Genomic DNA, 17,247 nt, shown 5'->3' on the forward strand with positions numbered 1-17,247 from the left:
GGAGCCAATATTAGAACTTACAACCTCTTACTCCCAAGCCCAAGCTCTTGCCCCGTGAGCTTCACACACTTGTGCACAGCAGAGCAGTCTGTCAGCAAAGCATTGTACTAAGCGCTTGGGAGAGTACAATATAACAATACAGCAAACACATTCCCTGTCCACAAAGAGCTAGTCTAGAGGAGACAGACATGAATATAAATAAACATATCACAGATATGTACATAAGTGCTGTAGGGCTGGGAGGGGGGATGAATAGAAGGAGCAAGTCAGGGTGATGTAGAAGGGAGTGGGAGGAGAGGAAAGGAGATTTTAGTCATGGAAGGCTTCTTGGAGGAGATGTGCTTTCATTAAGGCTTTGAAAGTGTGGAGAGTGTCTGTCGGATATGAGGAGGATGGGCGTTCCAGGCCAGAGTCAGGATGTGGACTAGAGGTTGGCGGCAAGATAGATGAAGTCGAGGTATAGTGAGAAGGAACACAGTGTGTGGGCTGGGTTGGAGTAGGAGAGTAGCGAGGTGAAGTAGGAATGGGTAAGGTGATTGCGTGCTTTAGAGCCAATGGTGAGGAGTTTCTGTTTGAGTCTGGGAAAACATACCCCTCAGCTCTACATCTACTCTTGGCCCCAAGTCCTCCAAAAATCCCACCTCCTCCAACGAGCCTTCCCCAATTAATCTTCATCAGCCCAAGGATAGAAACCCATCAAACATCTCTAGCATTTATTTGTGTGTATGTGTGTGTGTGCCTATGAATTCAACTGTATGTTCCATTATGTATTATAATTACTCTAGTTGTAAATATTTTATGTCTGTCTCTTTCATTACTGTGCAAAATCCTTGTGGGCAGGAGACCTTGTGCTGCTGCTTTGCTGTGTACTTCCTAATCGCTGCATAATAATAATGATAATAATGGCATTTGTTAAGTGCTTACTATGTGCGAAGCACTGTTCTAAGCACTGGGGGGATACAAGGTGATCAGGTTGCCCCACATAGGGCTCACAGTCTTAATCCACATTTTACAGATGAGGTAACTGAAGCACAGAGAAGTTAAGTGGCTTGCCCAAGGTCACACAGCTGACAAGTGGTGGAACCGGGATTCAAACCCATGACCTCTGACTCCCAAGCCTGAGCTCTTTCCACTGAGCCATGCTGCTTCTCTACAGTGCACTGCATCGAGTGGGGGCTCAATAACTTCTACTCTACTCCTCTTAATCAATCAATGGTATTTATCGAGGGCTTACTATGTGCAAAATACTGTACTGGGTGCTTGGAAGAATACCAATGATACTTGCCCTCAAAGAGTTTACAGTCTAGTCGGGAAGCCAGACAAAAAAAACAAGTGACAGGTAGGTGAAGCAGCAGAGTATAAGGATGTACATAAAAGTGCTTAGGGGTTCTTCTCCTCATCCTAAGACCCAACTGGAGCAGATTTTGTTGGAGAAAGAAACCATGCAGCTGAGAATAGTGTGTAATTAACCACTCTAAAGGGAGCAAGGACCTGTTTTCCCTCTAAGTATCCCATCCAAGACAACAGGCTCCCAATGGTGAGATGGGTGGGCTGGTAGGGTCTGGATGTTTTGGGAACAGAATGTGGTCCTTCTCTTTCTCAGAGCTCCCCTGGAGAATTTGAGCCATGTGGGAAGGACTGGCAATCTCAAGCTTCCTGGCTTTCTCATCCTGTCTCCCATAGGCTGGCAGACAGCCAGGAGGGTTCCTTGCTTCCCGGTGCTCCCCTGGACTCTCCCAGCCCAGATGGCAGAGCCAGAGGCCAAAATCAGGTACCTTGTAACAGCGAGGCAGGTCTCTGAGGCTTGCGCCACTTGACTGCTCAACCCAGAGAAGAAGAGGTGGCAGGAGATACACAGACATCCTCCTCTCCTGACTTCAGGAAAAGTCAATCTGGCGCCCAGGGCTAGTGTCTTGGTGTCCCCAAAGTTCTCCTGGAGAAAGACATCTCAATTGGCCAATGTGGCCCCTGAAGTTCTGAGAGAGGGTCAGGCCAATCCTCTCCTCAACAGCCAATAGGAGCAATGTTGGCCCCTTTTGAAACTGTAGTACTGTCAGCCCTGACTACAGGCTGGTAGTCACGCAAAGAGAGTCAGGCTTCCCCATCTTACAAGAGGACTCCTGAGGAACTGTTTGAGAAGGGGGATGGGGGAAAGAGGACAGAGAGATTATGCAGGATATTTTGGGACTGGAAAAACTAGGTGGGGGGGGGGGGGGGCGGCCACTGGTCAAATGGTCTCAGACCCAACGGATCAGCTGCAATATTAAATGCAGCTTCGATGGCTGAAGATGAAAGTCAGAGAAGAAAGAACAAAGATGAACGAAATCTCCTGCCTGCATATCTACTTGTGGGTAACAGAGAGAGTAAGTGAGGCCTGAGCAAAGGTAGAAAGAGGCAGTGTTCCCTAATGGAACGAGCATGGGGCTGGGAGATAGGAGCACAGAGTTCTAATTCTGGTTGTTTGACTATGGGCAAGTCACTTAACTTCAGTTTCCTCATTTGAAAAATGGGGATAAGAGAGATTGTGAGTCCCATGTGTGATAGGGCCTGGCTGATATGATTGCTTTTTTTCTTTTTTAAAATTGTATTTGTTAATCACTTAGTATGAGCCAGGAACTGTACTAAGTGCTGGGGTAGATATAAGCTAATCAGGTTAGACACTGTCCATGTCCCAGATGGGGCTCACAGCCTTAATCTCCATTTTACAGATGAGGTAACTGGGGCACAGAGATGTTGAATGTCTTGCCCAAAACCACACAGCAGGCTAGTGGCAGAGCTGGGATTAGAACCTACATCCTCTGCCTCTGAGGCCCATGCTCATTTCACTAGCCCATGCTGTTTCTTAGGATTTCCTTGTAACCACTCATCTACCTCACAGTGCTTACCATATAGTAAGGGTTGAATAAATACTGAAAATAAGATGAATCAATTAAAAAGGTTGTGGACAATGGAGCATGTGACTGAGTGAGGTTGTGGAAACTTCTTTGGGGTGATTTTTAAAGTAGACTGATGACTGGTCTCGTAGCTGCTGGCTCTCTTCTGGCCTTGTTTCTCGAGACTGAGCCCCCTTTTCCCTCCCCCTCTCCCCATCCCCCCAGCCCTACCTCCTTCCCCTCCCCACAGCACCTGTATATATGTTTGTAAAGATTTATTACTCTATTTTACTTGTACATATTTACTATTCTATTTATTTTGTTAATGAAGAGCATCTTGCTTTAGTTCTATTTATTCTGATGTCTTGACACCTGTCCACATGTTTTGTTGTCTGTCTCCCCCTTCTAGACTGTGAGCCCATTGTTGGGTAGGGACTGTCTCCATATGTTTCCAACTTGTACTTCCCAAGCGCTTAGTACAGTGCTCTGCATACAGTAAGCACTCAATAAATACGACTGAATGAATGAATGAGGAAGCTACTCTGACTTCAAGCCTGAAGGGAAATGTCTCAGGCAAGAGCACAGTAATCACACTGTAAGCACCACAGCTTGGGAAAATCAACAAGATATCTTTTAATCCTCTATACCACTGCCTAACTCAGAGACACTTCCCATGTGGAGTGGGTTTTTTTCCTCTTGATCATATGATCTTTCCCTTTGAACCAGATGGAGTTCAACTCAGCCTATATAGGGAGGCTAAGACAAGACTGTGAACTGCCTGTCCTCTCTGCTCAGCCTAAAAGAAGACAGAGGGCAGGTGAAAGGGAAAGGCAGAATGCGGGGGATCTACCCCTTCCTTGCCCCCTACAACAGCTGCTAACCTGTTTTAGCTTGGCAAAACAAAAAACTAGGTGGGGAGGATTGGCCGTCGTAACTATATCCTACTGTACTACTACTGCACTGCAGTTATCCTACTGCTGGAGAAAGGGCAGTCACTGTTCTCTGGGAACCATGCAGCTGGGAATAGAGTATTCACTCTAAAGGGAACAACGACCTATTTTCTTATCTTCCTTATCTTACCTCCTTATCTTCCCTCCCAAACCCTGCCCTCTCCCTGACTTTCCTGTCACTGTAGACGGCGCTACCATCCTTCCCGTCTCACAAGCCCGCAACCTTGGTGTCATCCTTGACTCCGCTCTCTCGTTCACCTCTCACATCCAATCCATCACCAAAACCTGCCAGTCTCACCTCCACAACATCGCCAAGATCCGTCCTTTCCTCTCCATCCAAACCACTATCTTGCTGGTTCAATCTCTCTTCCTATCCCGACTGGATTACTGCATCAGCTTCCTCTCTGATCTCCCATCCTCCTGTCTCCCCCGACTTCAGTCTATACTTCACGCTGCTGCCCAGATCATCTTTGTGCAGAAATGCTCTGGACATGTAACTCCCCTCCTCAAAAATCTCCAGTGGCTGCCAGTCAACCTACACATCAAGCAAAAACTCCTCACTCTCGGCTTCAAGGCTGTCCATCACCTCGCCCCGTCCTACCTCACCTCCCTTCTCTCCTTCTACAGCTCAGCCCACACCTTCCACTCCTCTGCTGCTAACCTCCTCACTGTACCTCGTTCTTGCCTGTCCCGCCGTCGACCCCTGGCCCACATCCTCCCCCTGGCCTGGAATGCCCTTCCTCTGCACATCTACCAAGCTAGTTCTTGTCCTTCCTTCAAAGCCCTACTGAGAGCTTACCTCCTCCAGGAGACCTTCCCAGATTGAGCCCCCTTTTTCCTCTCCCCCTCCCCCCGACCCTACCTCCTTCCCCTCCCCACAGCACCTGTATATATGTCTGTACAGATTTATTACTCTATTTATTTTACTTGTACATATTCACTATTCTATTTATTTTGTTAATGATGTGCATCTAGCTTTATTTGTATTTATTCTGATGACTTGACACGTGTCCACATGTTTTGTTTTATTGCCTGTCTCCCCCTTCTAGACTGTGAGCCCATTGTTGGGTAGGGACCGTCTCTAAATGTTGCCAACTTGTACTTCCCAAGTGCTTAGTATAGTGCTCTGCACACAGTAAGCGCTCAATAAATACGACTGAATGAATTTTCACTTTAAGTATCCCATCCAAGACAATGGGCTCCCAATGGTGGGATGGGAGGTATCCTACTGTATCGAACTCGATCAATCAATGGAATTTACTGAGCACTAACTATGTGCACAATTCTGAAGTAAGCGCCTGGGAGGGTATACAATGCAACAGCGTTGGTAGATGTGTTCTCTGCCCACAAGGAGCAGCAGTGTGAGAAGCAGTGTGGCTGCCACAGTGTCAGAACATGGGCCTGGGAGTGAGAGGGTCTGGGTTCTAATTCCAGCTCTGCCACTTGTCTGGTGTATGACCTTGGGCAAGTCATTTCTTTGTGCCTACGTTACCTCATCTGTAAAATGGGGATAAAGACTGTGAACCCCATGTGGGACATGGACTGTGTCAAACCTATCTAGTATCCACCTCAGTGCTCAATATAGTGCCTGGCACACAGTAAACCAAAGAACAAGGCACTTTTAATTTATAAGGAGCTTACAGTCTACAGGGTAACTGCTTGCCAGTCTCCCCGCCTCCAGCCTCTCCTCGCGTCAGTGCACAACTTATTCTGCTATACAAATCACCTTCTTGCAGGGCTGCTAACCTCTACCTCAAGTAGAAATGCAAGCCACATAACTTCTCTGGGCCTCAGTTACCTCATCTGTAAAATGGGGATTAAGACTGTGAGCCCCATAGGGAACAGGGACTGTGCAACCAGATTAGCTTGTATTTAGCCCAGAGCTTAGTACAGTGCCCGGCATATAGAACACAACAAATACCATTAAAAAATGTAGAAAAAAGAATGGAACTAGAAAGTAGAAATCTGTCCCCTATAATAATAATAATGGCATTTATTAAGTGCTTACTATGTGCAAAGCACTGTTCTAAGTGCTGGGGAGGTTACAAGGTGATCAGGTTGTCCCACAGGGGGCTCAGTCTTCACCCCCATTTTACAGATGAGGTAACTGAGGCCCAGAGAAGTTACGTGACTTGCCCAAAGTCACACAGCTGACAATTGGCAGAGCCGGGATTTGAACCCATGACCTCTGACTCCCAAGCCCAGGCTCTTTCCACTGAGCCACACTGCTTCAAGACTGTGAGCTGTTTAATTTATGAAACAAAAGACTGCCTTGTCTACACTCTCCAATCCGTCTGCCTGCTAAAATGCAGCCCCTGGGGGACTTTCTATGGGACCCTGCTCCATTCCACACCTTTTGCTCCCCTACCCCGGAGAACTGCAGCAATTTCTGAGATCCTAAAGCAGCAAGGCAGGGGAGGTGCTTGCTGAGTTGGAGTTCTCTGAATGGCCCATAGGCTGAACCCCAGGACCAGCCAGGTTGGAGGGCTATCTGGTCTACCCAGCCTTACAACTTGGTATTTGTCCCATCCTCAAACCTACAACACTTAGGTAACTCTCTATAACTTATATACTCTATAGCGTGGCTCAGTGGCAAGAGCATGGGCTTTGGAGTCAGAGGTCATGGGTTCAAATCCCGGCTCCGCCACTTGTCAGCTGTGTGACTTTGGGCAAGTCACTTAACTTCTCTGGGCCTCAGTGACCTCATCTGGAAAATGGGGATGAAGACTGTGAGCCCCCCGTGGGACAACCTGATCACCTTGTAACCTCACCAGCGCTTAGAACAGTGCTTGGCACATAGTAAGCGCTTAATAAATGCCATCATTATTATTATTATATTCTACTTTGTTTATCTTAACGTCTGTCTCCCCTTCTAGACTTGCTGTAGTCAGGGAACATGTCTACTAACTCTGTTATACTCTCCAAAGTGCTTAGTACAGTGCCCTGCACACAGAAAGCACTCAATAAATACCACTGATTGATTACACCGTGATGTTCACGGTATGTTTGCTTTTTTATTGCTAATAATTCACAAAGTTTCACCTGGGTTTTGGAACAAATAGTGGTTTTCACACCCATATCTGGAAAAACCCAACTTATTCCAGCTGACCAAATGAAATGAAACCACCAAATGTTGTGAGAACTTGCAGCCCTCCAGAGATACAGGAAACGCACACAGATATCAGAAAAACACCAACAAAACCTACAGAGAAGCATCCCTGCACCTTAGCAGGCAAGGGAGAGGTCAGATCTGCAAAATCACTGTGTCTGGGTTTAGCTGTGTAGATAGGAGGCAAGTTAGAAAGAGAGGAGCCAAAACTCATTTTTGTTAACCTCTGGCAGCTCCTTCTGAAAGACCAGCTCAGCCCAAACAGGCAGATAAAGTAATAATAATAATAATGATGGTATTTGTTAAGCGCTTACTATCAATCAATCAATCAATCGTATTTATTGAGCGCTTACTATGTGCAGAGCACTGTACTAAGCGCTTGGGAAGTACAAATTGGCATCACATAGAGACAGTCCCTACCCGATAGTGGGCTCACAGTCTAAAAGGGGGAGACAGAGAACAGAACCAAACATACCAACAAAATAAAATAAGTAGGATAGAAATGTACAAGTAAAATAAATAAATAAATAAACAGAGTAATAAATATGTACAACCATATATACATATATACAGGTGCTGTGGGGAAGGGAAGGAGGTAAGACGGGGATGGAGAGGGGGACGAGGGGGAGAGGAAAGAAGGGGCTCAGTCTGGGAAGGCCTCCTGGAGGAGGTGAGCTCTCAGCAGGGCCTTGAAGGGAGGAAGAGAGCTAGCTTGGCAGATGGGCAGAGGGAGGGCATTCCAGGCCCGGGGGATGACGTGGGCCAGGGGTCGATGGCGGGACAGGCGAGAGCGAGGTACAGTGAGGAGATTAGTGGTGGAGGAGCGGAGGGTGCGGGCTGGGCAGTAGAAGGAGAGAAGGGAGGTGAGGTAGGAGGGGGCGAGGTGATGGAGAGCCTTGAAGCCCAGGGTGAGGAGTTTCTGCCTGATGCGCAGATTGATCGGTAGCCATTGGAGGTTTTTGAGGAGGGGAGTGATGTGCAAAGCACTGTTCTAAGTGCTGGGGGGATACAAGGTGATAAGGTTGTCCCATGTGGGGCTCACAATCTTAATCCCCATTTTCCAGATGAGGTAACTGAGGCACAGAGAAGTGAAGTGACTTGCCCAAAGTCACACAGCTGACAAGTGGCGGAGCTGGGATTAGAACCCATGACCTCTGACTCCTAAGCCCGGGCTCTTTCCACTGAACCATGCTGCTTCTCTACAAGTACAAGCCCGACTAGGACTCGAGGGATCTCATTCTGTGTGAAGTGAGCAGACCAACAAGGCCAGGACAACATGCACAATGGACAAAGTACATTGGGAAATGCCTTCCATTTGTTTAAAGATGCTTTGTTTCCTTGCAGAGGATAAACAGGCCACATGCATTCAGTGACTTACAAAATATTCATTGCTGCTGCTAGATTGCTCCTTCACTGATCTTTCAGACTGAAATGAAAGGTTCGACTATGATCAAAGTCAACTGTTTCCACTGGAAATACAAATAAAATTTCACTGCTGAGTGCTCCTCATGCTGAGTAACTTGCTCCCAGGGACTGGGCCGATCAGACCAACTTTAGGGGACCGGAGGAGGCTAGCAGGAGAAGCCACCCGGAACACCTTGGGTAGCCAGCGGGAAGTCAGCTTGGGTCCCTGGAGCAGACAGTACCTGACCTGAGTCAGGTCTTTCAAAATCAAGAACAGCTGGCTGGTTTTAGGGGCCACCAGGGAGGCAGTGGGCAGAGAGAGCCTCTTTCCTAACAAACTCACCAAAGTCCTTCTCAAACTGGGAAACAACATGATCATATGGAAAGAGCATAGGCCTAAGAGTCAGAGGATCTGGTTCTAATTCTGCCTCTTTCACCTATCTTTCATTCATTCATTCAGTCTTATTTATTGAGCACTTACTGTGTACAGAGCACTGTACTAAGTGCTTGGAAAGTATAATTCAGCAATAAAGAGAAAATCCCTGCCCACACAGGGCTTACAGTCCAGAAGGCGGGAGACAGACATCAAAACAAGTAAACAGGCATCAACATGAACAAATACAATTACAAATATATAGACATCAAAACAAGTAAACAGGCATCATTATAAATAATTAGAATTATAGATATGTACATATATACACATGTTGGGTGGGGGGGTAGAGCAAAGGGAGCAAATCGGGGCAATGTGGAGGGGAGGGGGAGCTGAGGAAAAGGGGGGTTTAGTCTGGGAAGGCCTCTTGGAGGAGGTGAGCCTTTAGTAGGGCTTTGAAGGGGGGAGTGTGACTGGCAGATAAGAGGAGGGAGAGCATTCCAGGCCAGAGGTTGGACATGGGCCAGGGGTTGACGGTGGGACGGGCGAGAATGAGGCACAGTGAGAAGGTTAGCACCACAGGAGCAGAGTGTGAGGGCTGGAATGTAGAAGGTGAGAAGGGAGGTAAAGTTAGAAGGGGCAAGGTGATGGAGAGCTTTGAAGCCAATAGTGGGGAGTTTTTGATATGGAGGTTGACAGGTAACCACTGGAGGTTTTTGAGGAAGGGGGTGAAATGCCCAGAACGTTTCTGTACAAAGATAAGCCAGGCAGCAGAGTGAAGTACAGACTGAAGTGGGGAGAGACAGGAGGTTGGGAGGTCAGAAAGGAGGCTGATGCAGTAATCCAGATGGGATAGGATGAGTTATTGTACTAACATGGTAGCAGTTTGGATGGAAAGGAAAGGGCAGGTCTTGACAGTGTTGTGAAGGTGAGACCGGCAGGCTATGGTGACAGATTGGATACGTGGGGTCAATGACAGAGCGGAGTCAAGGATGACACCAAGATTGCGGGCTTGTGAGATGGGAAGGATGGTTGTGTCGTCCACAGTGACGGGAAAGTTAGGGAGAGGACAGGGTTTGGGAGGTAAGATAGGGCGCTCTGACTTGGACCTGTTGAGTTTTAGGTGGCTGGAGGACCTCCAAGTAGAGATGTCCTGAAGGCAGGAGGAGATGCAAGTGGCTTTGGACAAATGACTTAACTTCTCTATACCTCAGTTCCCTCATCTTCATATCCCTCATCTTAGGGGAAGCAGAGTGGCTCAGTGGAAAGAGCACGGGCTTTGGAGTCAGAGGTCATGGGTTCAAATCCCAGCTCCGCTACTTGTCAGCTGTGTGACTTTGGGCAAGTCACTTAACTTCTCTGTGCCTCAGTTACCTCATCTGTAAAATGGGGATTAAGACTGTGAGCCCCACGTAGGACAACCTGATCACCTTGTAACCTCCCCAGCACTTAGAACAGTGATTTGCACATAGTTAGTTCTTAATAAACACCATTATTATTATTATTATTTAAAAAGGGGATTCAACACATATTCTCCCCACTACTTAGACTGTGAGCCCTGAGTGGGACCTGATTATCTTGTATTTACTCCAGTGCTTAGTATAGTACAGTATATAGTAAGTACTTAAGTAATCAATTGTACTTTTAATCAATTGTACACTGTGCAATCAATCAATGGTATTTATTGAGCACTTACTATGTGCAGAGCACTGTTCTAAGTGCTTGGTAGAGTACAGTACAACAGAATTAGCAGGCTCATTTCCTGCCCATAATGGGCTTACAATCTAGAGGGGGAGAAAGGCATTTAAATAATTTATAATAAATAATTTTAAAATATGTACATAGGGCAACGGGGTTGGAGGTGGGGTGAATATCAAATATCCAAAGGTCACAGATTCAAATGCATAGATGACACAGGAAAGACAATGAGCTGAGGGAAAGAGGGCTTAATCAGGGAAGGCCTCTGGAAGAAGATGTGACCTTAATTGTGCTTTGAAGGTGTAGAGAGTGGTGGTCTGGCATTAATGGGCAGTGAGCACTGAACTAACACTTGGAGAGTCTTTTTTAGATTGTGAGCCCACTGTTGGGAAGGGACTGTCTCTGTACGTTGCCAACTTGTACTTCCCAAGTGCTTAGTACAGTGCTCTGCACACAGTAAGCGCTCAATAAATACGATTGATTGATTGATTGATTGTACCCTCTAAATTCTAATCAAAAGAGCTTCTTGATAAACCCTCTGTATTCTAACCAATCTGTTTCTGGCTATATACTCCAAAAGATCTCAGTTTAATGGGGCACTTTGAGTTGTTTAGATAAAGGTTTGAGAAGGAGCTTGCTTAGTAGTAAGGATGGAAAATGAAGATCAAAACAGAATCCCTAATAGATAAAGAATGGGCAGAAAAAGATTAAGGCCTAGAGTCCATTAAGAATTCATCACATTACCGGACCTTTGCTCTGGACTTGTTCCGCTACTTAGCCTCCAGCCAGAGCTACCAGAAAGTTTCAGCTACTTAAAATTAGAACAAAACCCTCAAAAGCAAGCCTAAAGATTTATCTCTGAATTTGAAGCCAAAATGCTAATAGATCTCCTTTGACTCAGTAACACTTTGCTTTTGTTCCTGAAGGGAAAGAACTATCTGTAACTAGTTTCTTACTGAAGAATGCAGCTTGCACCTTGCTTAACAAGGCGACTTGCTTAATGTCCTTCGGTGACTTGCTTCCTGTGATCCCAAGCTTAGTACAGTGCTCTGCACACAGTAAGCACTCAATAAATACGATTGAATGAATGATTCAACCAGACAGATAGGCTCCATGGGAAGCCCAAATGTGGACCCACCCGCAGGGGCCCCAGGTGAGACACTTTCTAAGAAAGGAGCACAAACTAACTGTAATTGATAGATTAGGATAATAAGGCAGAAGAAATTCAAGGGAACCATCAACAAGTATAGTATAAAAAGGTTGGGGCATACACCTGTCGCTGCTGCTCACTCTTACCCTAAAGGACGATCGAGAAATCCTGGGCAGCAGACCTCTTAAATGAAGATGCCTGCACTGGTTTTAGCCTGGACTTGGCTGCTCATTCTTATCCAAAAGGATGGCAGAGACAGCTCAGGCAGGAGACCTATTAACCGGAGATGCCGGAGATGCTCGTGTTGGTCTTCAGCCCGTACCTGGACTGAATACTGATGTAGGACTGATCATCCTGCCCCTGGGTGGAGGGCTTAACAGAAGCAGGATCTGCTGCACTTGATGTTTTTCTGTATCATTTAATGTTTTCTTACTGTGATACTGAATATTGTGGTTTATTCCATCGATAAAGCTGAGTCACGAACTCACCTGTACCTAATTGACTCTACTGGGACATAACACTTACCAATCTCTTTTGCTGTAGTTTCTCTCTGAGAATTCTGTCTTCTGGTAAAACATCACACAACAAAAAGTAATGTTCTTGCTCCTCTGGGAAGAGATTAGGAAGAGAAATGAGAAGGAAATTCACCCTCTTTTACCCCACAATTTTATCATCATACTGCATTTTATTAGGATGCCTGTCAAACAGCTGTTTTAGCTGTTTCCAGATGAGATAGGCTCAGATGTTTAATTGTAAACACCATGGACTCACCATTGTGTGTGTGTTGGGGGGATTTTCCTTTGTATTATGGAGAAGAGGGAACAGACTGGGGTTGAGGAATACACTTACCTGGTGGGGCTTGTGAATTTGTCCTTATTACACTACAGAAATCGGTGATGGGCTGCTCAACAAACCTCCTCTTCCAGTAGAGAATGTACCTTCAAATGAAAGGGGAGATGAATCAGCCAATCACATTTATTGAGTTTTTACTGTGTGCAGAGCACTGTACTAAGTGCTTGGGAGAGTACAAGATATCAGATCTGGTAGTGTTGGAGAAAAAATCACGAGAGCCTCAGCCATCCCTGGGCCCTAATTTGTTTATCCACACGATAAGATGCTGAAGTGGGATTCGGTAAAGATTCACTAAACTCAGAGGTATCCGAGCGAGCCTCAGCCAATCCCTGAGCCCTAGCTTGCTTATCTACGAGCTCATGCGTAGAACAGGTTACCTTGAACGAAACTCTAACTTTGTGGTCTAGGGGGTGTCGATAATTAGATGTAAATGAGAAATTCTGCCTACTTTTAGGATAATGAGAACCTGTGGGTGGGACTTCCTGAAGTCTCCATTGGCTCCATGGCAACCCGCCAATCACTAATCCCAGCGAATGATCAAGCTTCACCCAAAAGCTGTAACCTTTTAAAAAGTTAGCGCTAACAAGTGCTTAGTACAGTGCTCTGTGCACAGTAAGCACTCAATAAATACGATTGAATGAATGAATGAATAAAGAGTGCCTTTCTCCTGGTGAGCCCTTTTAGGGTTAACCTTGAGACTGGTCACGCCTGTCTGTTCTGTGTCTGTGTAATTTTTCTTTGTTGCACCAAGGAGGACTACCTCCCAGGGGGGCCATGAACCCTGTCTCGAGACAGGCATGCAATCCGGGGATGTTAGAGAAATTTCCCTAACAGTAGACGTGTTTCCTGCAGACATATTTCCTGCCCACAAGGAGCTTACAATTTAGAGGAGACAGATTTTAAAAATGAATTACAGATAATAATAATAATAACGGTATTTGTTAAGTGCTTACTATGTGCAAAGCACTGTTCTAAGCACTGGGGGGAATACAAGGTAATCAGGTTGTCCCACGTGGGGCTCACAGTCTTTTACAGATGAGGTAACCGAGGCACAGAGAAGTTAAATGACTTGCCTAAAGTCACACAGCTGACAAGCGGCGGAGCTGGGATTAGAATCCATGACCTCTGACTCCCAAGCCCGTGCTTTTTCCACTGAGCCACGCTGCTGTGGGATGCAGGGTGGGATGAATAAAAGGTACAAATTCAAGGGCAAGGGTGACAAAAAGGAGATGTGATTTTAAGGCTTTGAAGGTGGAGAGAGTAATGGTCTGTCAGATATGAAGGGGGAAAGATTTCCAGGCCAGAGGCAGGATGTGGGTGAGGGGATCAGTAGTGAGACATGAATTTGAGGTACAGTGAGAGGTTAACGTTAGAGGAGCGAGGTGATCATACTGAGCTGTTAACAGGAAACCAGAGAGATAAGATGGGGTAGGGGAAGGGACAAGGTGATTGAGTACTTTAAAGTCAATGGTTAGGAGTTTCTGGTGGACGGGCAACCATCTGAGGTTCTTGAGTAGGGAGACATTAGCGAAACATTTTTGTAGAAAAATGATTCAGGCCTCTATTCCATCCAAATCCTCTTCAACAACTCAGCTGCCTTTGACACTGCTGACCATCCCCTTCTCCTAGAAACATTATTCAACCTTGGATTCACTGACACTGTGCTCTTATGGTTTTCCTCCTATCGCTCTGGCTGCTCATTCTCAGTCTCCTTCACAGGTTCCTTCTCTGTCTCACACTCCCTAACTAGCTCAGTTCTGGGGCCCCTTCTATTTTCCATCTACACCCACTCCCTTGGAGGACTCATTTGCTCCCATGCTTCAGCTAATATATCTATGTGGATGACTCTCAAATCTACATCTCCAGCCCTGATCTCTCGCCTCTGAAAGTCTCACATTTCCTTCTGCCTTCATGTCATCATTACTTAGATGTCCCACTGACACTTAACATGTCCAAAACAGGACTCCTTATCTTCCCACCCAAACCCTGTCCTCCCATTGACTTTCCTGTCACTGTAGACAGCAAAGTCATTCTTCCTGTCTCACAAGTTCTCATCTCTCACATTCAACACACATATTCAACCTGTCACTAAATCCTTTTGGTTCTACCTACTCTATCTCACCTTGATTACTAAATCAGCTTCCTTGCTCACCTCTCTGCCTCCTGTCTCTTCAAGAATCGTAGGCTTGGGAGCCAGAGGACCAGTGCTCTAATCCTAGTTCTGCCACTTAGGTGCTGTGTGCCCTTGGGCAAGTCACTTAACCTTCCTGTTCCTCAGTTATTTCACCAGTAAAATAGGGATTAAATAACTGTTCTCCTTCTTATTTAGACTTTAAGATTGAAGTGTGCAGTTTGCACTTTGCATAAACACCAAGCTAAATTTAATGCTTATTGCTTCCTGTGACTGCAGGTTAGCCAGACTGATAGGTTCCAAGTAAAGACCCAAATGTTGACACACCTGCAGGGGTCTGGATGAAATGTCTTTTAAAAGCAGAAGACTGTAATTGGTATATTAGGGCCACTGTAATGGGCAATAAGCATAGTATAAAGGCTAGGGGGAAATGCCTTGTGCTGCTTTTAGACGGGGATGCTTGCACTGGTCTCAGCCCATACTCGGACCAAATGCTGACGGGAATTAATCATCCCACGGTAGGAAATTCTCAATGCCCCTCGGCTGAGGGCTTAACAGAAGCATGATCCATTGCGCTTGATGTTTTTTTGAATGTTAATAAATCTATTCATACTGTGATACTGAACATAGTGGTTTGGTCTGTCAGTAAAGCTGAATCACAAACCCCTTTGTTCCTAATAGGCCTTACTGGAACATAACAAAAACCCATGAGGGAAAGAGGCTGTGTCTGATACCCTATATCTTGCATCTACCTCAGTGCTTACTGGGACTCTAATTCATTTGTCTGCTGTGTGACCTTCGGTAATTCACTCAACTTCTCTGTGCCTTTTTACTCATCTGTAAAATGGGAATTCGATACCTGTTCTCCCTCCTTCTTAGACTGTGATTATCTTGTATCTGCCCTGGCACACAGTACTGTGCTTAGCACAGAGTAAGCTTAACAAATACCATTATCATTATTATTGCTAGTGGTAGTAATAATATTTATGGGGCCAGGGAAGGCCCAATCAGAGCAGGGCACATATATCACACCTTCAGTTGAGGAGTGAAGTTTGGTTCAGCCAGAAGCTCTAGCGTATTTCAGCAGTGTGAGAGAAGCTAGGTTTTAGCCATCTTCATCTCTCTCAGGCTGGCGTGAGCTCCATCCCTTTATCTATTATTCATCACCTAATAAGTGCTGGGAAGCAGCTGCATCTCCACGTTATGAAAGAAGGATTGATCTTTAGGACCGAGAGCTTGGAGCGAAGGTGTTTCAATCTAATCCTTATTTGCACGGCTCATTTTTTGATTTCCTTTGGTGAGGCAGGTGAACGAGGGAGAGCATTTCACCTTGCATCCAGACAGTCCAGGCCAGACTGGGGCCTCGGAGTCAGAGGGTCTGGCTTCTCATCCTAGCTCTGCCACTTTCAATCAATCAGTCGATCAATCAATATTTTCTGAATGCTTTACTATGTGTAGAGGACTGTACTAAGGGCTTGGAAGAATACAATGCAACAGAGTTGGTAGGCCCATTCCCTGCCCACAAAGAGAACAAATAGTATTTTTTTTTTTGGCCAATCAACCAATAGTATTTATTCAGCATATACTAGTGTGCAGAGCACTGTACTAAATATTTGGGAGACTACAATACAGTAAATATGGAGAAGCAGCTTGGCCTAGTAGAAAGAGCAGGGGCCTGGGACTCAGAGGACCTGGGCTCTAATCCCGATTCTGCCACTTGTCTCCTTTGTGACCTTGGGAAAGTCACTTAACTTCTCTGGGCCTCGGTTTCCTCATCTGTAAAATGGGGATTAAATCCAACTCCCTCCTACTTAAGACTGCGAGCCCTTGTGGGACAGGGACTGAGTCCAACCTGATTAGCTTGTATCCCCCCCAGCCCTTAGTACAGTGCTTAGCACACAGTAAGCACTTAATAAGTACTATTTAAAAAAAAGCATCTCAGCCAAGCACAAAAACAGCCCTGGATTTCATTTACAAAAAGAAGAGGCTCTTCACTTCTCCAGCCTGCTGCCGGGAGACTGTAGAACCACCCAGAAAGAGGAGAGATATGTCCCTGAAAGCCTAGCATGGACATCTTTTCAGGGTCCAACTCTGCCAATCTGATCCCATCACTCCCTTCCAGTGCCCAGAGTAGTTCCAATGAAAATTCTCTCCCTGAGGGGGCACCCCCAAACCTTCTTGTCCCATTCTCCCTCTGCACCAGGTTCAGCCCATCACTTTTCCCTAGTAAACCCACTCATCACCCTCTGCACAAAGCTCATGCTGCTAAGCCCTGGAACACATATGGTACACCCTCTCCCAATCACTTCCTCCCACCCCACCCCTCCGCTGTCTAAACCATGCAAAAATCCCACCCCCACTCAAAGCATTTCAAAATTAACCCCCTCTCTCCTCTTCTCTCTTATCCCTCACCATCCTGGTTCAATCACTCATTCAGTATCCTTGCCATTTATGCTGTAATAGCAATAATAGTAATGATGATATTTTTTCAGGTCTTACTGTATACCAGGCACTGTGCTCGGGCAGGTACAAATTCATCATATTAGACACAGTCCCACATGCACACAGTGCTCACAGTGTAAAATGGATGTGGGAGAGCTATTTTATCCCCATTGTGTAGCTGAGAAAACTGAGGCACAGAGAAGTTAAATGACTTGCCCAAGGTCACAGAAACGGAAAGCAGCAGGGCTGGGATCAGAACCCAGGC

At 45.9% G+C, this 17,247-nt stretch overlaps 1 protein-coding gene across 1 annotated transcript in view; it reads right to left on the minus strand.

Annotated features, from left to right (window-relative positions):
* ZNF277 (zinc finger protein 277) overlaps nt 1-17,247 on the minus strand; it is a 119,052-nt gene that overhangs the window by 22,321 nt on the left and 79,484 nt on the right. The window contains exons 3-4 of the mRNA XM_038753113.1: nt 12,407-12,495; nt 12,083-12,165 (exon numbers count right to left, since the gene is read on the minus strand). Of these exons, the coding sequence (XP_038609041.1) occupies nt 12,083-12,165; nt 12,407-12,495 (172 nt within the window). The remainder of the gene's footprint in view (nt 1-12,082; nt 12,166-12,406; nt 12,496-17,247) is intronic.

Source organism: Tachyglossus aculeatus, chromosome 10, assembly GCF_015852505.1.
Source record: "Tachyglossus aculeatus isolate mTacAcu1 chromosome 10, mTacAcu1.pri, whole genome shotgun sequence".
NCBI lineage: Eukaryota > Metazoa > Chordata > Mammalia > Monotremata > Tachyglossidae > Tachyglossus > Tachyglossus aculeatus.